This window comes from Arachis ipaensis, chromosome B5 (assembly GCF_059453495.1).
Source record: "Arachis ipaensis isolate K30076 ecotype BB chromosome B5, ASM5945349v1, whole genome shotgun sequence".
NCBI lineage: Eukaryota > Viridiplantae > Streptophyta > Magnoliopsida > Fabales > Fabaceae > Arachis > Arachis ipaensis.
The window spans coordinates 30,679,682-30,705,016 of NC_142440.1; the positions used below are offsets into that span (position 1 = coordinate 30,679,682).

Here is a 25,335-nt window from a genome sequence, read left to right on the forward strand (position 1 = left end):
TATAGGTTGGCGTCAGCATGACCATCAAGTCAACCAAATCCTTCACCACAAATTTCTGTAATGGAACTTCTCCCTTTTTTCTTGTGCCTTTTTAGCTTCTAGAAGCAACTAATCTAACTTTTCATTAATCATTAAAATAATATATGAGACACCATTTTTAATTTTAACTCACATATTATTTGCTACTAAATAGTATGGTATGTTAATTAATAATTTATTTTTCTTTATCTTTTTTTAAATATTCACGGTCGAACACGTTAACTAATTCATTCAACAATATATAAATCAGAATAACTCGCAAGTTAATGTATATAAATAAGATACCTTTAATTATAATTGGTAGTATAGTAAGACAAAGTCAAAGATAGGATAACTGTGCCATGATGATAAATTAATGGCATTTGACTCGAAAAAGAAAAAAAGCTTTTGGATTTGGAGCATTATTCTAGTGCCACCTCAAACCCCGCATGCAATATTAACATGTTTGACATAGTTAGTGGAATAGTGCACAAGTGACAAGTCTCTTTCAAACACTACTTAATTCACATATCCTTTTGTAGTTTGACCAAATCCTGCCACAAAAGTACTAAAATACCCCTCAACTACGCCATTTACTCATTTCTAAGATCCAGGGTCATGTTGGTCATTGCATGGTTTAATAAAATTGGAAACTACCAACTAACGACATTTATCAGCTTACTTCTTTTGAAACTTTCAGACACTAACAAAACCAATATAACAAGAAAATGGACAAACTTTCAATTATAATCAACGGAAAGAACAGAAGAAGAAGAAGAAGTAGAAGAAAAAGTGCATTAAAATTTCTTGTCTTAGGATTTAGAAAACCGTGTGATGAATGTAATCTAATCCATGCTTCATTCTCTAATGTTATGGCTCTGAAGAATGCTGTGCTTCTTCTGAGCCTTCTCTTTGTTTCACATATTTTTTTTATACAAACATGTTATTCCCAAACCAATTTTGATCCTCAGAACATTGAGACTTTCTATCCAATTGAAACACCAGAAGAACCACCATTACCAACAACAAATCCAGAAGAATCACCGCCATCATCGCCATCTCCATCACCATCATCAAACAGTAAAGTAGCAAAGGCTGTAGCTGCAACTGCAGCATGCACACTAGCTGTTTGTGGAATTGTGTTCTTCTTAGGTCTAAGGTGCTTCAGAGCAAAGAAGAGAATTGACATAACCAACACTACTACAACAACCATGGCTGCTTCTTCTGCAACACACAGAGATTATAGGAATGTTGTGGTGCCTCTGCCTCAGCCTCGACCTCAACCTCAGGTGAGTGTGTATGAGAGAATGGAAGGTAACATAAAAGGGCTGATTGTTGATGAGAATGGTTTGGATGTTGTATATTGGAAAAGGCTTCAAGATGGTAAGAACTCAAAAGAGGTATTGGGTAAAAGTCACAAAAACAAAGAAGAAAGCGATCACGAAGGATATTATGATCAAAGGACACAACCTGAATCTAATGTTCAAGAAACTCCTTTGCTAAGAGGGTTATCTTCAAATTCTTCACATTTGAATATATTTCCTGTAGAACCATACACTATTATGAAGATTCCACCACCTCATCCTCCTCCTCCAATTAATGGTTTTGATAAACTTGATTTTGTTAGCCATTCACAACCAAAACCACCCTCCATTTCTTCATCATCAACTCCTACACCACTTTCACCTTCCACTCCAAGAATCCAAGATAGAAAAAGTTCAGCACCTACACTGCCGCCACCTCCACCACCTCCGCCACCAATTCCAAAGAGCCAAGCAGTGCCACCAGCATGTCCTCCACCAGTACCAGAAAGAAAGAGCCAAGCACCTCCACCACAACCACCTCCTCTTCCACCAATTACTGGTAGAAAGAGCCAAGCCCCGCCACCGCCGCCTCCACCGATTCCTTCTAGAAAGGGGCCACCAAAGGGAGGAAATCCAAAGTCATCATCAAAACCACCTCCTACCCCTATTGAAGCACCATCATACTTGAGAAAAGGCAAATCTAAAGATGAAGATATGCAAGAAACCGGCAATCGTCAAGTGAAACTGAAGCCTCTGCATTGGGATAAAGTCAATGCTAATCTTGATCACTCCATGGTTTGGGACAAAATTGACCGTGGCTCCTTCAGGTATAATACTAATATTCCTATCACATTCAATTCTCTGAAACTAATATGCAAATTTTGATCATTTGTTTTGGCACTTAGTGTTTACATATAATTCTTCAGGGTCGATGACGATCTTATGGAAGCTCTCTTTGGCTATGTTGTTAACCACAACACCCCAAAAGCGAATGATTCAGGGAGTCCAAGCAAGGGTTCCTCTGCCTCAGCTCCATCAACAAAGGCATCCACCCTTCTTGACCCAAGAAAATCACAGAACACTGCCATTGTGTTGAAATCTCTTGCAATATCAAGAAAAGAAGTCATTGATGCACTCCTTGATGGTCATGGCCTCAACATAGACACCATTGAAAAGCTTTCTAGAGTTGCTCCAACAGAAGAAGAGCAATCTCTAATACTCCAATACAGAGGAGATCCTGAAAACCTTCCTGCAGCGGAGTCCTTCCTGTATCATACTCTCAAAGCTGTTCCTTCGGTGTTTAAGCGCTTGAATGCCATGCTGTTCAGGCTGAACTATGATGCCGAGATTGTCGAAATCAAGGAGTTTCTGCAGACACTTGAGTTGGGATGTAAGGAGCTTAGGAACCAAGGAGTGTTCCTGAAGCTTCTTGAAGCAGTGCTCAAGGCCGGAAATCGCATGAATGCAGGTACTCATAGAGGTAATGCTCAAGCTTTCAACTTGGCTTCTCTTAGGAAACTTTCTGATGTGAAGAGCACCGATGGAAAAACCACATTGCTTCACTTTGTGGTTGAGGAAGTGGTCCGATCTGAAGGCAAACGTGCTGTTCTCAATCGAGACTACAGCATGAGCCGAAGTAGCAGCAGAAGTAGAAGTAGCAGCAGTATTAGCAGTGGAAACACTGAGAATTCTGTTTCAGATGAACAAAGAAAAAGGGAATACATAATACTAGGATTGCCAATTGTTGGAGGGGTCAGTTCTGAGTTCTCCAATGTAAAGAAAGCAACACTAACAGATTACAAAAGTTTTGTTGGTTCAATCTCAGCACTTTCAGCAAGGATAGCTGAGATTCGACAACTCGTTTTGAAGTGTGGAGGAAATGATAAAGGAGGGAATTTTGCAAGAGAAATGAACCGTTTTCTATCAGAAGCCGAGGAAGAAGTGAAATTGGTGAGTGAAGAACATGGAAGGGTGATGCAGCTTGTGAAGAAAACAACAGCTTATTATCAAGGAGGAGGGGCATGGAAAGAGAGTGAACAACCACTTCAACTGTTTGAGATAGTGAAGGATTTTCTGGGAATGGTTGATCAAGCATGCATTGAGATTGCTCGTAACATGCAGAAGAGGAAGGGCACAAAGTAGAAAGGACTTTTGAGGTTTTGATCCCACTTGAACATAGCAAGCAGCTCAAAGGAATCCTGGTTTGGCCTAATCTTAGTCACTAGAGATAACCAAGGTTACCATAGGCCTGAACAATTCAAATTTTTTTTTATCTGAGCGTTTTATTGTACATCAAAAGGTAGATTTCAAACCCCATAATGAAAAACAACATTGCAAGGGCCAAAATGATTGGAAATTTGGAATGTTTTCACTTTTCAACGTGTAACTGCACAATTTCATTTGGAATTTTGTATAGAGAACCATTTTCTTGGAGAAGCTTTTAGGTTCTAATGGTGTACAAGGATCTTTGATTCTTTCAATTTCTTTCGATACACATCTTCAATTCATCTAATCAGTGATATCAGATAGACAAGTAAGTTCTTTTACCATTTATTATTATTACAAGGATCGTAGTAAATATGCTCCCCACTACTCAGTACTTATACATGAATTTAATACATGTAGAAGTATTAAACACTAGAAAGACTAAAAACGGGGCAACTCAAACTCCTATAGAACTAAACTAACTGCATTCTAAGTTTCTAGTACAATTCTTACTGACGTAGGTAATATGATTATCAACATATAGTAACAAATAGAGAGCTTATTGAAGAACGTATACATGCCAAGCTCGAGTGAATCTGCATCTTGTAGCCAACTTTACAAGTCTTGGATTACCTGATTCTGGAAATTCTTCACCCTGTTTCCCCACATAACAAGAAGGTCTTGCACTATTGCACGTGAATGGGATAATTGGTTGCTGCAACTATATAAACCTAAGCATTTTTGTTTGATAATGGTCTACAATGGATCAAGACTCAAGAGGGGAACATGTAAAAGGAGCAACTACCTACAAGAAATGTATGCCTAAAATAAAAAGAAAAACAACATCATTAAAGACATTGTACAATGTTGTCTAAATCTTATTGTTGAAGGGGGTGTGAGGGAAGAAATTAATTATCAACTATAGATGCCATTTTCAATTAATTTCTTCCTTCTAGTCCTTCCATGATTCACGAGCTCCGATAAAAGTTTCCCCTCTAACAGATATAAGATATACTATCATATATCTGAATCAATGGTGTATTTGAGATTCTTTTTTTCACTCTTTCTTTTTCTTTGATCTCTCTTTATCTTTACCTTCACCACCTGTGGCGGTGGGCAGCTACAAAGGGTTCCCAATCTTAGCATCACCCTGGACGAATAAAATACATTGAATGATTATCCAATACAGGAACTGAATATTTGTAAGCTGGAATATAAGTTTAGAACATGCAGCCTTTGTCAATGCTTCATTTAATCCAATTTTTTGAATTCACCCCACACCGGACCCTCTTTTCTGCCTGGGCTCCGGCGCATACATGTAAATAAAGTATCGATATTACCACTCAAAAAGAATTGGGGATGTTTCTAAATTATGAAAATGAGTTAGTATTTAATAGGTTTAACTACTGGAAATCCGTATAATTTAGAAGTTTGTAATCAAGTTCCTAGTTTAAAAGGATTCATCATGCAGTCGAGGTAAAGACTGGGCGATTTGTCAGCAAATGTTCATATCTCACAGGGAGTGTTTCCTAGAAATGCTGTTAGAATGTGCACAGCAAGAACTCCTACTACTATCTCTATTCTGACCCACCAAACATTATACAAGTTCATTTTGACAGTGGAAAAAATAAGTCTAACAGCAAAACTAGACAGCCAAGTGTCTCACAAATCTCCATAGTCCAAGCTTTAGCTGACTTCAAGTTAAAGGTAAAGCTTTTAGATATGTAATATTTATACAATTGTCTTTAAAATGTAATAGCAGATGATATTTAGATTGTTTGATGTAAGTTTAGGCACATATAAATTGTAAGGCAATAAACACTACAAATTACCAAGATGATGCATAGGTAGGAATGCAGTGCCTGTACCAGGTACAAATACGGGTACATGAGGGTGTTTTGCATAAAATTATAAATAAATAAATGAAAAATGAGATGTATAATGCATACCTTTTCTGAATGACTCTTTGTCTTTGACACTTTTTGTCCTGGCCAATATGCTGGTAGAGGTGTAACCCTTGAAATTAGGTGTTCTCTTTTTCATCTCTGCCTCTTTTTCCTCCTGCATTGAAGAATAGATAGTTCAGAAAAACATCCAATTTATGCATATTATCTACTTGAAAATAACAATATAACCTAAGATTACCCATCCTATAAAATTCAGCTACATATTTTAAGCAGTTGCCTTTGATTCACTATAAATGTATGCACATATCTTCCATAGAGAAACACTGTGATATATGAAAGAGAACCTTTATTTTTGGTTGAAGGCGTGTTCTTTCTACCGCCACTTTTGTATTCGATTTTTCCTCTATTTTTCTAAAGGACTGTTTAAAAGACAAAAGGCGAGAGCATTTTTTGGTCAGTAGAAATAAGCATTACTTTCAAAATCCAATGAGAACTCCCAGTATCAAAGGAAATCTAATGCAAACATCAAGAGCCACTTCTTACCTCTTTCCCTTTCTCCGCTCTAACATCTCTTCTCAGAACTGAAGTAGCTCGTACAGAATTTGCACTTCTTCTATCAATACTCTCAACCTTTGTTGGCCTATTATAGAAAAAACTTCAACAGAGTCATAACATAGAAAATTGACCTCATGTTACATTACATCAATAAAGGTAATCATATTTTCTAATACAACTTTTTAACTCAATAAAAAATACAACGATGGTTTTACGGATTGTTTTATGAGCTAAATTTCAATTAAGGAATATTTGTGGATGGATCAAGTTAGAGCTAAGTATAACCAAAACTGAATTACTTCATATAACATTAACTTCCAATGTTTCATCATTTATGCAGTCTTTATGGTTGATAAGTTTGTACTCTTGAGGAAAACAAAACAAAAACACGATATCATCTGATGGTAGGCTAAAGCAAAACACACATTTGAAATTTTGTCGAGATGCATCAACCGAATGTAATTGATAAACAAAGTGGGGTTACACAGAATGCATTAAGGAATTAAACGGGTGCAAATCAAAACACATTATCAGTCCAGCAAAAATTTACGTACTGTCCATTTTCTTTCTGTGAAGCTGTAGAGGTAGAAACCTTTGGCTTTGTCCCCCTTGCAGGAACCTGCCCAAGATATACATAGGAAAGCATTCTCAAATCAATGCGACAGTACCGACATATCAACAGTAAACAACAATTGTTCATAATGATTTTCCACACTAGCTACCTGTCTTTTCACCAAGGATCTGTCTTCACCAGATAATTTTGGCTGGTTGTAATTGTTCTGGAATGTCTTAAATGCTCGTCTCACTATGTCCTTATCTCCCATTTTCTGCATTATTAAAGATTTCCCCACTGTACTATGAGGAGCCGGATCATGATTACTTAGTCCCAAGCTCATGGACATGTGCAGGGATTTGTTAGCAACTTTTCTGCTCTGGCCACTTGAAGTAATTTGCTTCCTTGATAAAGATGGAGAATCTGCATTTTTAGTAGAAGAACTGGATGCTGGTAGCTTTGTTTGAGTTAATGTAGGCTTTGAACTTGAACTTCTTGGTGTTGAAATTTGGGATATCTTAGGTGTAGGTTGCATTGATGTCTTCTTTGTCTTGGCCACATTGCTTTCCCTTTTTATGGGGGTAACCTATCAAAAATAGATGGTGAGAACAGGCAACTGGGTAGAGCCAATCTTGAAGCAAGAAAAATTATGATTTCACCAATGTTTTCCCGAAAATGAAGATGAATTCAACAGATATAGGAATGCAAACCTTATATTCCCTAGGATGATCCAATGTCAGATGCTTTGCTTCAACATCCTTAGTATGATCCAGTGTCAGTTCTTTTACTTCAACTTCTGTGGCATTTCCTGTCTCCTTGACATTGTACACGACATGCAAAATTTCCTTCACATCTTCAACTTCAGCATCAATACTTTCTTCTTGTTTCGTGCTGACAACTTCTTCAGCCTTATCTGTCAACTGCGAACTATGTGATCTGGTTTTCAGTTCTTCATTCTCTGCCTTGGCTGAAGAACTTACATAATCTCTAGAAACTATGTAGCTCCTACTAATCTCATCAACAGAACTAGATTCTATCTTAACCACTTCAACATAACCTGGTTTTTTCAAAACATCAAAGACTGCACCAGCACCGGAATTTTCGCCAGTGATATGCATACCATTTTGATCTTCTGATCCGGAAGAACCTTCCCCATTTTGCTTCTCTTGTGCAAGCAATTCGGCTTTGCGGGCAGCAATCTTCTTGTAATGAGCTTCAAAGTAGGCTTTTTTCTGTGCCACTGATCCAGGTGTGGCACACTTCTCAACCTCCTCCATGTACTTGTTTGGAGAGAAAGAAGACCATCTCTCCCAGGACAATGAATCATTCTCAAATCTACCCAATGAAACAGAAGCTTGCAAGCCATCATTGGAAGCTGATGTTTCTCCCATCTTGCTTAAATAGCAGAGACAATAACATTTTACAAAATATAATAAAATCAACAAATTGTGTTCATAATTGCAAGCAACCAACACAAGTACAACTCAGACTACCACCAAAAAGAAAAACACCATCATCAATTGGTGAATCCACAAAACCGTTGAGCCAGATATTTGCAGGAAAAAAAAGACAAAAAAGATTGAAACTTTAATCTGAAACAACATTAATGAGAAATGGGGTTTACCTTTAAACTTTCAGATAAGGTTCGCACCTACACCAAATTCATTCAGCAATGGAAGAACCAAGAATTATTACTCAGCTACAATGGCCTGTAAAGAAGAAATTATAATAATAAAAAAATAATATAATCGTTCATTGATATCTCACTGAAGTACTGAACAAACCATGGAAGAGTTAAGAATCAGTGGCCACAATGGGACCAAAAGAGGACCCTAAAATAAATTCCCAGACATGAAGACTATAGATCACTAGAGTGAAAACACAAGGGAGTAGGGACAGGTGCGATTCTTTAATTTATAATATTTTATTTTTACGGATATATTTTAAATACAATATTTATTGATATTTGTCTAGTATACATTAGGGGTGCACAGACCCGACCCGGTCCGAAGGTCCGGTCCAGTCCCGAACACTTTAAGGATTAATTTGGTGTGATTTCATCGAGTTTAGGGTCGGGTACGAGTCTCAAAAATAGACCCGGTCATTATTTTGGGTCGGGTCATAGCTCGGGTCAGTCGAAGTCGGCCCGGTGGCCCGGTCATCATACACAATTAATATTTTGTGTTATTAGTGATGGATCATGACTATTCTTATGTGGAATTTAAGTATTGTAAACCTTAATATTTTGTGTTATTAGTCATGATAAGACTATAAATTAATTTTTTATGTTTAGAATGCATAAGACTTTAGACTAATACATAAGATTGTGTTATTTGTATTGATTTAAATATTTGGTATTATTAGACAATATTAGTATTGATTGTGGTTATGCTTTAGTATTGATTGTGGTTATGCTTTAATTTTACCATGTTAACTAATGGTTGGAGTCTTGAAAATTTGGATATTTTTACATGCTAGCTTACAAGAAGGTATCAACGTAATGTAATGTTAACTGCCCGGTTTTAATCCGGTATAATTGTGACCCGAAAGTGTATTAGTTTCATCGGGTCTAGGGTCGGTTTCGGGTCTAATAAATAAACCCGGTGTATATTTCAGGCCGGATCTGGGTCGCATCAAATCCGGCTTCACTCGGCCCATGTGCACCCCTAATATACATATTTGTTGTATTTTATTATATTTTAATAAAAATTAAAAAAATTAAATATTTTAGATACATTTAAATATTAAATATCAAATATCATTCTGTATTAATATATTTAATTTCATTTTTAATATATATTCTTAAAATAAATTTAAAAATAGTATATAATATTATTTTTTTAAAATAAAAAATATTTTAAATATTTTATATAATTAAAATAAAAAATTAAAAATAATTTTTATTTTAATATTAATAAAATATTATTACAATTTATTTAAAAAATACTTTATATTTTATATATACATGTATTCTCATATTTTATAAGATTTTAAAATTTATATGTCAGCATGTCTTGTGTCATGTCGTGTTCCGTATCCATGTCAGTATCTGTATATCATAACACAGAATAAAAGATAAATAAATACAAACATTGAGTATTATATACTTGAGATATGTAATTTTAAAATATTTAGATGAATATAATTTTAAAATTTTAAATTATTTAAATAATATTAGATGAAATAAAAAAATCAAAATAAATCAGACTGTAGCATATCTAAATATACTAGATTGAATTTTTTTTTTTTTACTTTTATTTTGATGTATGGGATATTTTTTTTAAGGTGTGCACAATACTTAATTTTTATGTTTATTTATCTTTTATTTTGTATAGTTAAAATGTATAATGATAATATAAAAATTTAAATATTTTATTCGTTTGAATTTCAGTAAATAAAATATTTAAATAATTTAAATAAAATGTCTGGAGAATAGAATAAAAGGTTCAATGCTTCATTGATCATTCTTTTCTTACCCCTAACCGTCAACCCCCCCCCCCCCCCCTTCTCTCTTTGTTTTTTCCTTCACTTTTTCTGTAGAGTAACAGTAACAAATCACCTTTGTGTTGTTGTGCCCCTGTGGGTACTTCATGAAAGAAGAAACCCTTGATATAAACCCAATCATCAAGATTCAAAGGCAAAGTTGTAACTTGTAAAGTAGTTGCTTGAGAGTTTCTAGATTCCGAACTGGATTCTATTCCTTATAAAGAGATACGGTTTTCTTTTAACTCTTGTTTGCAATAAGTACCACTTCTTTCCATCGAGGCAAGGCCGAACCAACGAATTTACGCCATAAAAATTAGGGTAAAACACATTATTAGACTAAATACCAATCAATATTATATAAAAGTTTTAAAATAAAAAACATTACATGCATGTCTTTATATATATACACCTATATAAATTAAATTGATTAAATTCGAATATATATTATAGTATTAAATCAAATTAATGTGATTTGAATTAGTAAAAAATTATGTAAATCAAAATTACTTATTTCGATTTACAAAGAAATAAAACTTAAAATGCAGGAGATATATACTAAATCGAATCAATTTGATTCGATTTACTATATATGTTATATCAATAGTAAATCGAATCTAGTTAATTTGATTTAGGGTTAAATATGATTTTAGTCTCTAAAATAGGGGCTGAAAATTTTTTTCGTCCACAACCTTTTTTTTGCTATAAAATAATCCCAAAGGTTTCAATTTGTTTTAAAATCTTTCTATTTACCAAAATTTTTATTTTTATTACCAAACTATCCCTAACTAAAAAATATATAAAAAAAAACAAGAAAAAAAAGATTAAAGGAAATCACGAACGGGAGGGGGAGGGGGAGGAGGGTCATAGAAGAAGAGGGGAAGGGAAGGTGGGGAAGGGAAGGGGAATCCTCGCCGCCGCTGCTATGCTCCTCATCGCTGTCGCTGCCGTTGTTCCTCGTCGTTCGGTCCTCGATCGCCGCTAGATCTCGCCGCCAGATCTCGTCGCTACTCGTCTCCCTTGCTCGACTTCGACGCCAGCAGATCCGAGAGGGTGGATGTCGCGCGTCGCTCGCCATTTCTACTGCTCCTCCTCCCTCAGTCGCCGGTTGTCGCTGCTCTTCGCCGGCCGTTTCTTCTCCTCGCCGTTTCTACTACTCACCGATTTTGTTATTTATGTTGTTGAATTTGTTTGATTTGTGGATTTTGTTAATTACATTGATTTCTGATTATGCTCCTCGTCGTTTGTTGATTTTGTTCATTTCTACTGATTATGTTTTTAATTTGATTCTGCTTCTGGTTGTTCTGCTTCTGGTTGCTTGTGTTTCTGGTTATGGTTGCTTGTGCTTCTAGTTCTGATTTTGCTTCTAATTCAATTTCATTCTGCTCCTGCTTCTGGTTATTTGTGCTTCTGGTTTTGGTTTTTATTTTAATTCCATTGTTTCTGCTTCTGGTTGTTTTTTTTTAATGTTTATTACATTGTTAGATTGTTGTTGTTACTAATGCTTTGATGAAGATGAAGATGATGGTGGTGATGGTGGGTTCTGGTTCAGCTTCAGTTTCTGTTCTGTTTTTGGGTGATTTTGGAGAAGAAGGGGGAATGGTATTTTTGTCCGAAGGATGATTTTAAAACTACGTTAAACCTTTGGGACCATTTTGTAGAGAAAAAAAAAGGTTGGGGACGAAATAAATTTTCAGCCCCTACCTTAAGGACCAAAATCATACTTAACCCTTCGATTTACTACTAAAAAGCACATATATTGTAACACCCTACCACACAAAGCTTTACGCTTAAGTCGTAAAACAGAGGTGATGTGGTATTACGACCTCTAAAATAAAATAAGTACATATAATAGCAGAAGAGTTATAATATACTAGGAGCCTTGAAGGATAGGGGAAATAAAAATCGCGAGATAAAAGCGCAACGCTCAAGGAACGAGTTAACTTGCATGCTAAGAAAACCGTAACTGTCAAACATAAGATAACAGAAGTAGGAATAGAGTGCCAAAGATACAAAATAACAAGCTCCTAACTCAGCCTGCGAAGTCAAGACTGGCCGGAGAATATTTACACATATATACATACATATCCAAAACCCAAAAGTACATACACACAATCCTGCCTCTCCATAAACCTCTAAGAGGATCAAAAAGAATAAGTCATGCGGAGAGAAATCTAAGTACATATATATACATCATAACATAACAAAATATCCCAGTAACCACTCCGCTTCAAGAGTCCAGACGCCTAACGAGATGCCTCTCGACCTGCATCTGAAAAATAACAACATAGTATGGAATGAGAACCGGAGGTTCTCAGTATGGTAAAGGTGCCACACACATAATATATAAGGTCCTGGGAATGCCAGAGGCAATCCTAGAACGCCGACACTCAGATTGTAGAGCTCAAAGTATTAAACAGAAGCCATAAAAGGTGGTTTCCTAAAAATATTTAATCCTAACTTAACTTAACCTTAAATCTAAGTCCTATACTGCCATTCCTCCATACCTCCAATTCCATCATGCATTTTCACAGACAAATAAACAGATAAAGGCAAACACAAGAAAGTTACAACTACTGCAGGTAACAAATACACATTTAGCATGGCAAATACAGATAGGCACACCCAATTAGAGCATAAGCAAGTAATTCAAGTAATATGCATATGATGCATGCCTGTCCTATGGCTGATGAGGCTCATCTGTCGGTTATCCAGCCAACCCGACAAGTCTGAATTGTCCTTAGACGGTCCCCCGACGTGCATCCCCAAGAGTCTATGCATAGATTTTTCTCAAATAATCAATATTGCTCAATGGGGGTAACATTCCCGGGAATTTATATAGTGCCCGGTCACACTTACGTCGTAGGGTCAACAGAGTATCGAGTTTTCAACCTGGTACACGTGGTGGCAAGCCACGGCACTTAATCCAGGGAATCTCGTATCTCAGATTATTCAAATTCATAAGCCATATAAATAATTCAATTAAAATTCATCAACATCCACATCATTCTCAATCACATCTCATTCATCATTATATGTCAATCATATTCAATCATTATCCTTCATTATCACACCTCTCATTCCGTCCATCAATAGTTCCAATTCAAAACATAATTCATTCTTTTCCAAATGAACTAAACTTAAAACATGCTCATTTTCTTAATAACTCAAAATCAAACCATATAACCTTTAAATCTAAATCTTTTTAGATAATCATATAAACAAAATCTCTAATTTTTATAAAATTTCGGCAGCATCTCCTCTAAAACTCGGACTTTGCCACCCTGTTCGGGTCCAAACCTGTATTCTTTTCAATTCAACATACCCTTTCTCATCATCATAACAACCACCACAATAAATCTACCTCAAATCAACAATTAAACTCATACAACATTCAAATCCAACAACCAAAATTCAACTAAGGATCATAGTTCACAAATCCTAGGCTTTTAACACAAAATACCTCAAATCAATAATTCACCAAATCATTAGTTAATCAACAATAACATTCAACCATAATTCTCTCCAAATTAACATAACAACATTCACCATCCAAAATTAAAAACTAATTATCCAATAAACTTCAACCAAATATATTCATCGATAAATTACTAAACATTAAACATACACCTGCATTCCAACTTATCCAATGGTCATCTAGCCTAAGTTTTCACAGAACATTATATATTAAATGCAAGAAACCTAAACCATACCTTAGCCGATTTCCACGTAACGACCAAAGCTATTTATTCAAAACCAAAACAGCCCCTCAAAACTCAACTAATCCGCTTCCTCCAAGTTCCAGTATTCACAATTTCAAGCTCCAATTATTTATTTTCAACCTAATACACATTCATAATACATATATACCCAATTTAATACTCAAAGCTCAAATTTAATGAAAATAAAATAGAATTATCGTATCCTCACCTTACCCAAGCTTCACATAAGCAAGAGTGAACGTTTTTCTCAAGCTAATTGGATCCTAAAACATCAAAAATCAAAGAAATTCAACATTCCCACTTAAAATTCGAAAATTGGGGGAAATGAGAGGCTGAAGTGGAATATCAAGTTACCTATGAAATTGTTCCGGTAGAAACGTAGAGCTCGACGCGGTGAACGCGTGGCCGCAAACGGTGCGACGATTGGAGCTCGAACGGAGGAATTACGGGATTTGGAACTTTGCCGTAAAGGTTCGGCGTTCCTTTCCTCTCCCTGGAGCTCAGCTGCGTCCTTGAGGAAATGAGGGAAAAAGAGCCCGTGGCTCTTTTTAATGGGCTGGTCCGGTTGGATCGATAGCCCGGTTCGGATTCGGTTCAACCGGTTCGGTCCTTTCGGTCTAATTTTGGACCGTTTTCTTCGAAATTAGTGTCAAAATTCTCGTTTCGATGAGCTCTACCCTAATTTAATATAGCATTCACATTTCTAATCCTCCTTATTAAAAACTAATTTATTGACTAATTATCTACTAATTTAACCGGGGTTTACATCCTACCCACCTAATAAAGAATTTTGCCCTCAAAATTCAAATATAGTTACCTGAAAAGAGATGTGGATAGTCCTTTCGCATATCTGATTCGAGTTCCCAGGTATGTTCCTCGATACCAGCTCGTCTCCAAGCTACTTTTACCAATGATACTTCCCTTCCTCGTAATCGTTTAACACTGGTGTCATCAATCCTCACCGGAATTACTGGGAGTGTTAGATCTTCTCTCACTTGGATTGGTTCTGGTTCTAGAACATGACTTGCATCAGGAGTATACTTCCGAAGCTGTGATATATGAAATACATCGTGCAAATTCGAAAGGTATGGCGGTAAGGCAATTCTATAAGCCACTGGTCCAATTCTCTTCAGAATCTCAAACGGTCCAATATAACGGGGATTCAGTTTCTTGGTCTTAATAGCTCTTCCCACTCCAGTGGTTGGTGTTACTTTCAGAAAAACATGTTCTCCTTCCTCAAATTCCAAAGGCTTTCGCCTCTGATCAGCATAACTTTTCTGGCGGCTCTGGGCTATAAGCATTCGATTACGAATCTTCTTTATCTGCTCAGTCGTTTCAGCTATCATCTCAGGCCCTAATAAACTCTTTTCTCCAGTTTCATACCAACACAACGGAGACTGACATTTCCTGCCATACAGAGCCTCATATGGAGCCATTCCGATGCTCGCATGATAGCTATTATTATAAGCAAACTCTACTAATGGCATATACCGGTCCCAGCTTACCGGCTGGTCCAAAACACAAGCCCTTAGCATATCCTCCAAGGTCTGAATAGTTCTTTCTGACTGACCATCTGTCTGAGGGTGATACGCAGTACTCAAGCTTAACTGAGTCCCAAATGCACGCTGAAAAGCTCCCCAGAACCTTGATGTAAAACGGGGATCTCTATCAGATATAATAGTAGAGGTCACACCATGTAACCTGACAATCTCTTTGATATACATTCGAGCCAATTCCTCCATTGTGCAACTTATTCGGATAGGAAGAAAGTGAGCTGATTTTGTTAGTCGATCTACAACCACCCAAATAGCGTCACAACCAGATCGGGTTCTAGGCAAACCTATCACAAAATCCATTGCAATACTCTCCCATTTCCATTGTGGAATCTCCAAAGGCTGAAGGGTCCCTGATGGTCTCTGATGCTCAATCTTAACCTTCTGACACGTTAAACATTTAGATACATGCAATGCCACATCATTCTTCATACCTGGCCACCAGAACATCGCTTTCAGATCCTGATACATTTTAGTGCTCCCTGGGTGAATTGAAAACCCGCTCTTGTGAGCTTCCTTCAAGATACTTTGTCGTAGGTCTCCAACATCAGGCACAATAATCCGGTTCTTGAACCTCCATAAACCATCATGACCTTCTGACATTCTCCACTGTTTTCCCTGTTCAACTGCTGGTAATACCTTACGTAACGCTTCACTATCTTGATGAGCCTTTAGAAGTTCTGATTTAAAATCACTAGAAATTTGCAACTGACTCAAACACAGGATTCCAGATTCTTCTCTAACTCCCAAATTCAAACCTTGGAATGCCTTCAGTAACTCTTCCTCCCGTAGCATCATCCAAGCTGCATATAAAGACTTCCGACTCAAAGCGTCCGCTACAACATTCGCTTTTCCTGGATGATAATTCAATTCAAAATCATAATCTTTCAGAAGTTCCATCCATCTCCTCTGACGCATATTCAATTCTTTCTGCTCAAAAAGATACTTCAAACTCTTATGGTCTGAGAAAACATGAAACTTAACACCATAGAGATAGTGCCTCCAAATCTTTAAAGCAGACACAACAGCGGCAAGTTCTAAATCATGTGTCGGGTAGTTCATCTCATGCGGCCTTAACTGCCGTGAGGCGTATGCTACAACATTCTGGTGCTGCATCAGAACACACCCCAACCCTTTCAGAGATGCATCACAATACACTTCAAACGGTTCACTTGGTTCAGGTAATACCAATACAGGTGCAGTAGTCAACTTGTGCTTCAATGCCTGGAAGCTCTCTTCACATTCCGGAGTCCAGATAAAAGGCGTATCCTTCCTAGTCAACTTAGTTAAAGGTAAGGCGAGTTGTGAAAATCCTTTAATGAATCTGCGATAATACCCCGCCAAACCTAGGAAACTCCTGATTTCTGTCACTGAAGTTGGTCGCTCCCAATTCATCACTGCTTCCACCTTAGCAGGATCCACAGCTATCCCCTGCTTACTCACCACGTGGCCGAGAAACTTCACTTCACTCTTCCAGAACTCACATTTAGATAACTTAGCATATAACTTCCTATCTCTCAGAATTTGAAGCACAATCCGCAAGTGATCAGCATGTTCCTCTTCAGTCTTAGAATAAACAAGAATGTCATCAATGAAGACAATAACAAACTTGTCCAGATACGGTCGAAAAATCCTGTTCATATAATCCATAAATACTGCCGGGGCATTAGTTAACCCGAAAGACATCACTGTATACTCATAATGACCATAACGCGTTCTGAAAGCAGTTTTCGGAATATCCTCATCTCTAACCCTTATCTGATGATACCCTGATCGCAGGTCAATCTTAGAAAACACACCGGCACCCTGTAACTGATCCATTAGATCATCGATTCTAGGCAACGGATATTTATTCTTCACAGTGATCTTATTCAATTGCCGATAATCGACACACAGCCGCATACTCCCATCCTTCTTCTTTACCAGTAACACTGGCGCTCCCCACGGAGAAACACTTGGTCGGATAAAATGCTTACCCAACAGATCTTCCAGCTGAGCTTTCAGTTCAGCCATTTCTAAAGGCGACATCCTATAAGGAGTAATTGAAATCGGACCGGCTCCAGGCACCAACTCAATTGCGAATTCCACTTCCCGGTTAGGTGGAAATTCATTAATATCATCCGGAAACACATCTGGAAATTCACATACAACGGGAATCTACTCTAAACTCTGATCATCACCTGATACTCCCGCAGTTAATAACATAGTACCTTGACATTCGGTTCCAGAACAGTTTACTATCATAGAATTCAAATAGTAACTATTCACCACAACCGGTGCTTCTGACCCTTCCGGCATAAACTGTACTGACTTTTCAGAACAATCAAGTAAAACATGATTCTTGGATAACCAATCCAATCCCAAAATGAGATCAAGACCAGTCATAGGCAAACAAATCAAATCATGCACAAATTCACGTTGTTGCACTCGAAAAGGAACTTGTGGACATTCTATCCTAGTCACCATAGCTTCATGAGTAGCATTATATACTTTCAAATCATAACCTAGAACCACCATTCTCAATCCTAATTCATGGGCCTTTTCAAATGTAATAAATGAATGACTTGCTCCTGAATCAAATAAAGCATTTAAGATTTTACCAGCCATTTCACAATTACCTCTAATCAGTGTCTCAGATCCCTCAGCACCTATGGTAGAAGTGGTGTATACTCTCCCTGGCTGCTGCACCCTACCAGTCTCATACTTCTTCTTCTCAGGGCAATTACTGGCTATATGCCCGGGCTGTCCACAGGAATAGCACACTCCAAGTCCTAATCTACACGGAACTCCAGGATGATATTTTCCACACTTCTGACAATTCAGATCCTGCTGTGGTTGCTTCCCAAACCTTTTTCCTTGATTAGCAGTAATATTCAGCCTTCTATAATTACCCTGACCCTGAGTCTGCTGCGGAACAAAGCCTCCACGCTTGAAATTCCTACCTCTCGGAGCAAAGTTCCTCCCTGAAGGCCTCTGAAAAGGCACCCTCAAACTTCCTTTCTCTGCTGCCGCCTTCCTCACACAATCCTCAGCCACCCTACTCTTATTCACCAATTCAGAAAATATCCTGATCTCCATTGGGGCAACGAAGCTCAGAATATCGCTCCGAAGACCTCCCTCATATTTAATACACTTCCATTCAGCAAAATCTTCAGGCGCACCTTGACAGATACGAGAAAAGCGACATAACTCCTCAAATTTGCTAGTATACTCAGCAATAGTCATCTGTCCCTGCTTTAACTGCATTAATTCAAGTTCCTTGGCATTTCTGGCTGAATTAGGAAAGTATTTCTTATAGAACTCTGTCCGGAAAACCTCCCAAGGAATCGCAGCACCATCAGGCTGCAGGATACGTCGTGTTCCCTGCCACCAATACTGAGCTTCACCTTGCAACTGATAAGTTCCAAATTCAACCCATTGCTCTTCAGGAACCTGTTGTGCCTGTAATGCCCTTTCCATAGCCTGAATCCAATTATCTGCATCAGTGGGATTTGAGGTTCCCCTAAAAGTCGGAGGGCGAACTTTCAGAAATGTAGCAAGTGTCATAGGACCGTCTTCATCATTATTGTTCCCATGATTACCCTGATTTATCTGATTACCCAGTGCCTCAGCTGTTGCCTGCATAGCTGCAGCCATATTTCCCAAGGCAGCCATAAAGTCTACTGGATCAGTCCCTGTGGGTACAGGAGTAACGGTGCCTGTCCTACCTCTACCTCGCCCGCGACCGCGTCCGCGAGTCGACATCTGGTCCCTATACACACCAAACAAGTGATATTAAGTTGATCAGTCTCAATATCGCAGGTCTAATGCTTTAAGTTCCAAATGCATGCTCACAAACGTTTATGCCATATATATCAATCAGATATCCTAATAGCACATAAACACATGTACAGAGAATGCACAGAAGCACAATCAGTCCGTCTTTCAGGCTCTATAGGAACGAACTGCTCTGATACCATAATGTAACACTCTACCACAAAAAGCTTTACGCTTAAGTCGTAAAACAGAGGTGATGTGGTATTACGACCTCTAAAATAAAATAAGTACATATAATAGCAGAAGAGTTATAATATACTAGGAGCCTTGAAGGATAGGGGAAATAAAAATCGCGAGATAAAAGCGCAACGCTCAAGGAACGAGTTAACTTGCATGCTAAGAAAACCGTAACTGTCAAACATAAGATAACAGAAGTAGGAATAGAGTGCCAAAGATACAAAATAACAAGCTCCTAACTCAGCCTGCGAAGTCAAGACTGGCCGGAGAATATTTACACATATATACATACATATCCAAAACCCAAAAGTACATACACACAATCCTGCCTCTCCATAAACCTCTAAGAGGATCAAAAAGAATAAGTCATGCGGAGAGAAATCTAAGTACATATATATACATCATAACATAACAAAATATCCCAGTAACCACTCCGCTTCAAGAGTCCAGACGCCTAACGAGATGCCTCTCGACCTGCATCTGAAAAATAACAACATAGTATGGAATGAGAACCGGAGGTTCTCAGTATGGTAAAGGTGCCACACACATAATATATAAGGTCCTGGGAATGCCAGAGGCAATCCTAGAACGCCGACACTCAGATTGTAGAGCTCAAAGTATTAAACAGAAGCCATAAAAGGTGGTTTCCTAAAAATATTTAATCCTAACTTAACTTAACCTTAAATCTAAGTCCTATACTGCCATTCCTCCATACCTCCAATTCCATCATGCATTTTCACAGACAAATAAACAGATAAAGGCAAACACAAGAAAGTTACAACTACTGCAGGTAACAAATACACATTTAGCATGGCAAATACAGATAGGCACACCCAATTAGAGCATAAGCAAGTAATTCAAGTAATATGCATATGATGCATGCCTGTCCTATGGCTGATGAGGCTCATCTGTCGGTTATCCAGCCAACCCGACAAGTCTGAATTGTCCTTAGACGGTCCCCCGACGTGCATCCCCAAGAGTCTATGCATAGATTTTTCTCAAATAATCAATATTGCTCAATGGGGGTAACATTCCCGGGAATTTATATAGTGCCCGGTCACACTTACGTCGTAGGGTCAACAGAGTATCGAGTTTTCAACCTGGTACACGTGGTGGCAAGCCACGGCACTTAATCCAGGGAATCTCGTATCTCAGATTATTCAAATTCATAAGCCATATAAATAATTCAATTAAAATTCATCAACATCCACATCATTCTCAATCACATCTCATTCATCATTATATGTCAATCATATTCAATCATTATCCTTCATTATCACACCTCTCATTCCGTCCATCAATAGTTCCAATTCAAAACATAATTCATTCTTTTCCAAATGAACTAAACTTAAAACATGCTCATTTTCTTAATAACTCAAAATCAAACCATATAACCTTTAAATCTAAATCTTTTTAGATAATCATATAAACAAAATCTCTAATTTTTATAAAATTTCGGCAGCATCTCCTCTAAAACTCGGACTTTGCCACCCTGTTCGGGTCCAAACCTGTATTCTTTTCAATTCAACATACCCTTTCTCATCATCATAACAACCACCACAATAAATCTACCTCAAATCAACAATTAAACTCATACAACATTCAAATCCAACAACCAAAATTCAACTAAGGATCATAGTTCACAAATCCTAGGCTTTTAACACAAAATACCTCAAATCAATAATTCACCAAATCATTAGTTAATCAACAATAACATTCAACCATAATTCTCTCCAAATTAACATAACAACATTCACCATCCAAAATTAAAAACTAATTATCCAATAAACTTCAACCAAATATATTCATCGATAAATTACTAAACATTAAACATACACCTGCATTCCAACTTATCCAATGGTCATCTAGCCTAAGTTTTCACAGAACATTATATATTAAATGCAAGAAACCTAAACCATACCTTAGCCGATTTCCATGTAACGACCAAAGCTATTTATTCAAAACCAAAACAGCCCCTCAAAACTCAACTAATCCGCTTCCTCCAAGTTCCAGTATTCACAATTTCAAGCTCCAATTATTTATTTTCAACCTAATACACATTCATAATACATATATACCCAATTTAATACTCAAAGCTCAAATTTAATGAAAATAAAATAGAATTATCGTATCCTCACCTTACCCAAGCTTCACATAAGCAAGAGTGAACGTTTTTCTCAAGCTAATTGGATCCTAAAACATCAAAAATCAAAGAAATTCAACATTCCCACTTAAAATTCGAAAATTGGGGGAAATGAGAGGCTGAAGTGGAATATCAAGTTACCTATGAAATTGTTCCGGTAGAAACGTAGAGCTCGACGCGGTGAACGCGTGGCCGCAAACGGTGCGACGATTGGAGCTCGAACGGAGGAATTACGGGATTTGGAACTTTGCCGTAAAGGTTCGGCGTTCCTTTCCTCTCCCTGGAGCTCAGCTGCGTCCTTGAGGAAATGAGGGAAAAAGAGCCCGTGGCTCTTTTTAATGGGCTGGTCCGGTTGGACCGATAGCCCGGTTCGGATTCGGTTCAACCGGTTCGGTCCTTTCGGTCTAATTTTGGACCGTTTTCTTCGAAATTAGTGTCAAAATTCTCGTTTCGATGAGCTCTACCCTAATTTAATATAGCATTCACATTTCTAATCCTCCTTATTAAAAACTAATTTATTGACTAATTATCTACTAATTTAACCGGGGTTTACATATATAGTAAACCGAATTTTAACAGATTATTGACATTTATATTTTAAAGTTAATATAGAATAAATAAACAATTATTTAAAAGTAATAAATATCAATAAGAAAATACCCTCATTTGGATTCAAATAAAATATTAAAAAAATCAAAACAAATAAAAATAGAAATCTAACTTTTGTATTTTAGTTCAAATTTCAAAAAATCTATATTTTTTATAAATTTATTTGTAAAAAACTAATTTTTTCATTTTAAATTCATAAGTTTATAAAAATGTAGATTTTCTGAAATTTGAACTAAAATACAAAAGTTAGATTTCTATTCTTATTTGTTTTGATTTTTTTAATATTTTATTTGAATCCAAATAAAGGTATTTTCTTATTGACATTTATGTTTAAAGTTAATACTTAAAAGTAATAAATGTCAATAATCTGTTACAAATAGTAAATCGAATAAAGTTTATTATTTAATTCAATTTAATATATATCTCCTGCGTTTCGAATTTTATTCTTTAGTAAATCGAAACAAGTGATTTTAATTTACATTGTTCTTTACTAGTTCGAATCATATTGATTCAATTTAGTACTATAACGTCTAATTCAAATTTAACAAATTCGATTTATATAGTTATATGCACGAGGTCATACATGTAACGTTTCTGATTTTGAAACTTTTATGTAATATTAGTTGGTGTTTGATTTAATGATGAGTTTTATGTAATATTTGTATATATATTAATATATATTATTTTTTATAAAAAACAATTAATATATTTTTTATATATAACTAATTAGTGATTGATTTTTAGAGTTTATAATTCATGCTCAAAAGAATTCTGGTAGACGCTTTTAATTTTGATATTATGTTTATAATAATACTTTTTAATAATATGTAAAATTTAATGTATTTTTTTATATAGAGATCATAAATTTGATCCTCTAATTTGTGAAGTTTAACTTTCTTTAAATTTTTAAAATACAAAACTAACTCTCTGATTCGTGAACTTTAATTATTTTTTTTTAATTTTTAAAATATAGAACTGACCTTTCGATTTGTGGACTTACACAAAATTGATCCTCCGATTTGTGAATTTACACTACACAAATCTGACCTTTCAATTTGTGAACTTTAATTTTTTTTTAATTTTTAAAACACAAATAGGACCCTCGATACTAAATTAAAACACACCACTTCTGCATAACCAAAAATAATACAACAATAATTTTTATATAAAAAAAAAATCAACCCCCGGTAGAAGCCAATTTTTTTTATTAATTATAAATTATAGATAAATTCTTATTTAGTAATTAATTTTTGACTGAATATGATATTTTTTATCAAATTAAAATTTTTTATTGTTAAGATTAGTTTAATTTAATTTTTTTAAATTCTAAAATGCAACTTATTTAAAACAATTCAATAATGGAAAGAAGCAAGAGTAATGAACTTAAAAAGAGAAAAAAAAAAGTCATAAATTAAATACAAATATGAGTAGAGATAGCAAGAAAATAATATCTACAGATACCCACTGAAATTACCTATGACAGAGGAGCTAATGGAGACTTACAAAATTTTTATAGAACGGAGATCCACCTTAGGAATAAATAGGGATGAAAACAGGAATTAAGGTACCCATCCGATAGAGACCCGCAAAAATTCTTACGAAAAAATTACTTAAATATCCTTATATAAGTGTATGTTTAATGGCTTTTTTTTAAGTTGTATTAAGAAATAAATTAATAATATGTATAATATTTAAATTTGTAATAATTAATTATTCAAATTTTTGTCATTATAAGAAGAGAGTATTATTATCCAACTATGACCACCAAAAATTGTTATATTGTTTTATTCGAAATTTATTTTATTTTATTTTATTTTATATGTCGGAGATTTTATGTGTATATTGATTATTATGTTGAATTTGTATTTGAATTATGTTTTAATTTGATATATTTTAGTTGAACTGTATTGAATTTTATTATGATTGTGTTAATTTTTTAATTTTTTTAAAGTTTAATATCTATAAATACCCACAGGTTGTCGTCTTTCCTGCAGAGGAAAATAAATGGAGACCCGTATCGAAAATGGAACGAAAATAGGGATGTTTTACTAAACAGAGACGGGAGGTAGGGAAAGGTCCCTACTCCATGAAGCCCCATTGCCATTTTTAAATACGAGTGTCTTAATTCGAGTGATATATTTGAAAAAAATATTGTAAGGATCTATTATTCTTTTTACATGTTTCGAAATTAGAATCAATGAGGATTGAGATTGATGAATGTGATGATGAAAAAATTTCATACAAGAGAAAAGTTTTTAAAATACAAGTTCCTACTTTTAAAAGAAGAAATGATGTTAAAGCTTATTTGAAATAAAAAAAAAGGTATAGTTGATTTTTGCATATTTTAATTTTTTTTAAAGCAAAAAAATGTCATATTGACAGAGGCCAAATTTTCAAACGATGCACGTATTTAGTGGAATAAGTTAGATAGATTCAGAAGAAGGTATAGAAAAAGTTCAATTTGCACTTGAAAGAAGATGAAAAAAAAATCATGAGAAACTAGTTTCTCATATCACACAAGGAGTTTTTTGAAAATTTTTGTAAGTTGAAACAAATATCAAAATTTGTAAAGAAGTATCACAAGGAGTTATTAAATTTGATGAGTAAGGTTAATTGAAAAAAAGTTCTAAGAATTCTTATGGAGCAATTTTTGGTTGGATTAAACTAAGAAATTGTAACGAGGTTGAACTTTATCATTATGCAACAATGGAGGATCTAGTCAATTTGGCCATTAACATGAAAAAGTAGCAACAATTTATTACAATTTGACTCTCTTCAAACTCTAATTCTGTAAAAATTTTTAAAAGAATAAAAGTTTGAGAATAAGACAAAATTCAAAGTTTAAGATTTCAAAAAGAATCATATAGAACAATATAAAAAGAAGAGTTCTTATAATTTCATCTTTAATTCTCTTTCATAGCTATAGTAATAGAAGAATTTGTTGAGTATGTTATAAATAGAGATGTATACTTAAAAGAATTAAATGTGTAAAAATTCTTAAAGGAATCCTTGAGAAGCGAGCAATTTGAAAAATAAGAGAGAAAAAGAGAAGAATTTGAGAAGATAAAAAAAATAAGAAAAAGAGTGAGGGTTTAAGTGAAAAAATCAATATTTGAGTGAAAGAGAGAATTTAGAGAGAAAGAAAGAGAACATTGAGAAAAAAAATCAATGAGTAAAAAAGAAATTGAGAGTAATAAACACACTTGTAAAAGAGATCTAGAAATACAGTGCTAATTTTAGATAAAAGCCTTTAATTTCTCATATTAAAACTAACTATGAGCTACCTAATA

At 35.5% G+C, this 25,335-nt stretch overlaps 3 protein-coding genes across 8 annotated transcripts; 1 reads left to right on the plus strand and 2 right to left on the minus strand.

Annotated features, from left to right (window-relative positions):
- Positions 1-716: 716 nt before the first annotated feature.
- Positions 717-3,837, plus strand: LOC107643473 (formin-like protein 4). Its single transcript, XM_016347131.3, has 2 exons — positions 717-2,149; positions 2,249-3,837. The coding sequence occupies exons 1-2, from the start codon at positions 747-749 to the stop codon at positions 3,462-3,464; spliced, it is 2,619 nt and encodes an 872-aa protein (XP_016202617.1). The 5' UTR covers positions 717-746; the 3' UTR covers positions 3,465-3,837.
- An 11-nt stretch (positions 3,838-3,848) lies between these two features.
- Positions 3,849-8,462, minus strand: LOC107643472 (uncharacterized). Of its 6 annotated transcripts, none has more exons than XM_088488153.1 (9): positions 8,327-8,443; positions 8,167-8,251; positions 7,253-7,933; positions 6,712-7,128; positions 6,544-6,608; positions 5,978-6,074; positions 5,779-5,853; positions 5,477-5,588; positions 3,849-4,677 (listed from the first exon to the last, which is right to left on the minus strand). In XM_088488153.1, the coding sequence occupies exons 3-9, from the start codon at positions 7,931-7,933 to the stop codon at positions 4,673-4,675; spliced, it is 1,452 nt and encodes a 483-aa protein (XP_088344279.1). In that variant the 5' UTR covers positions 8,167-8,251; positions 8,327-8,443; the 3' UTR covers positions 3,849-4,672. The 6 variants fall into 6 exon arrangements, with proteins under 6 accessions (XP_088344279.1, XP_088344278.1, XP_088344277.1 ...); XM_088488152.1 differs by having other exon boundaries at positions 7,253-7,937; XM_088488151.1 differs by having other exon boundaries at positions 7,253-7,937; positions 8,167-8,462.
- Positions 8,463-12,006: 3,544 nt separating this feature from the next.
- Positions 12,007-21,265, minus strand: LOC148563745 (uncharacterized). Its single transcript, XM_088488795.1, has 3 exons — positions 21,215-21,265; positions 17,919-19,051; positions 12,007-12,297 (listed from the first exon to the last, which is right to left on the minus strand). The coding sequence occupies exons 2-3, from the start codon at positions 19,042-19,044 to the stop codon at positions 12,272-12,274; spliced, it is 1,152 nt and encodes a 383-aa protein (XP_088344921.1). The 5' UTR covers positions 19,045-19,051; positions 21,215-21,265; the 3' UTR covers positions 12,007-12,271.
- Positions 21,266-25,335: the final 4,070 nt, after the last annotated feature.

What these genes read in the sequence shown, in the direction of transcription:
- LOC107643473 (XM_016347131.3), top strand. Translation starts at nt 747, where the DNA reads ATGGACAAACTTTCAATTATAATCAACGGAAAGAACAGAAGAAGAAGA. An exon ending in ATTGACCGTGGCTCCTTCAG is followed by an intron (nt 2,150 to 2,248) that starts GTATAATACTAA and finishes ATAATTCTTCAG; the next exon opens with GGTCGATGACGATCTTATGG.
- LOC107643472 (XM_088488151.1), bottom strand. Translation starts at nt 7,933, where the DNA reads ATGGGAGAAACATCAGCTTCCAATGATGGCTTGCAAGCTTCTGTTTCA. An exon ending in ATCATCCTAGGGAATATAAG is followed by an intron (nt 7,129 to 7,252) that starts GTTTGCATTCCT and finishes TATTTTTGATAG; the next exon opens with GTTACCCCCATAAAAAGGGA. An exon ending in GAGCGGAGAAAGGGAAAGAG is followed by an intron (nt 5,854 to 5,977) that starts GTAAGAAGTGGC and finishes TCTTTTAAACAG; the next exon opens with TCCTTTAGAAAAATAGAGGA.
- LOC148563745 (XM_088488795.1), bottom strand. Translation starts at nt 19,044, where the DNA reads ATGTCGACTCGCGGACGCGGTCGCGGGCGAGGTAGAGGTAGGACAGGC. An exon ending in ATCTGAGACACTGATTAGAG is followed by an intron (nt 12,298 to 17,918) that starts GTAATTGTGAAA and finishes GTTATTTTTCAG; the next exon opens with ATGCAGGTCGAGAGGCATCT.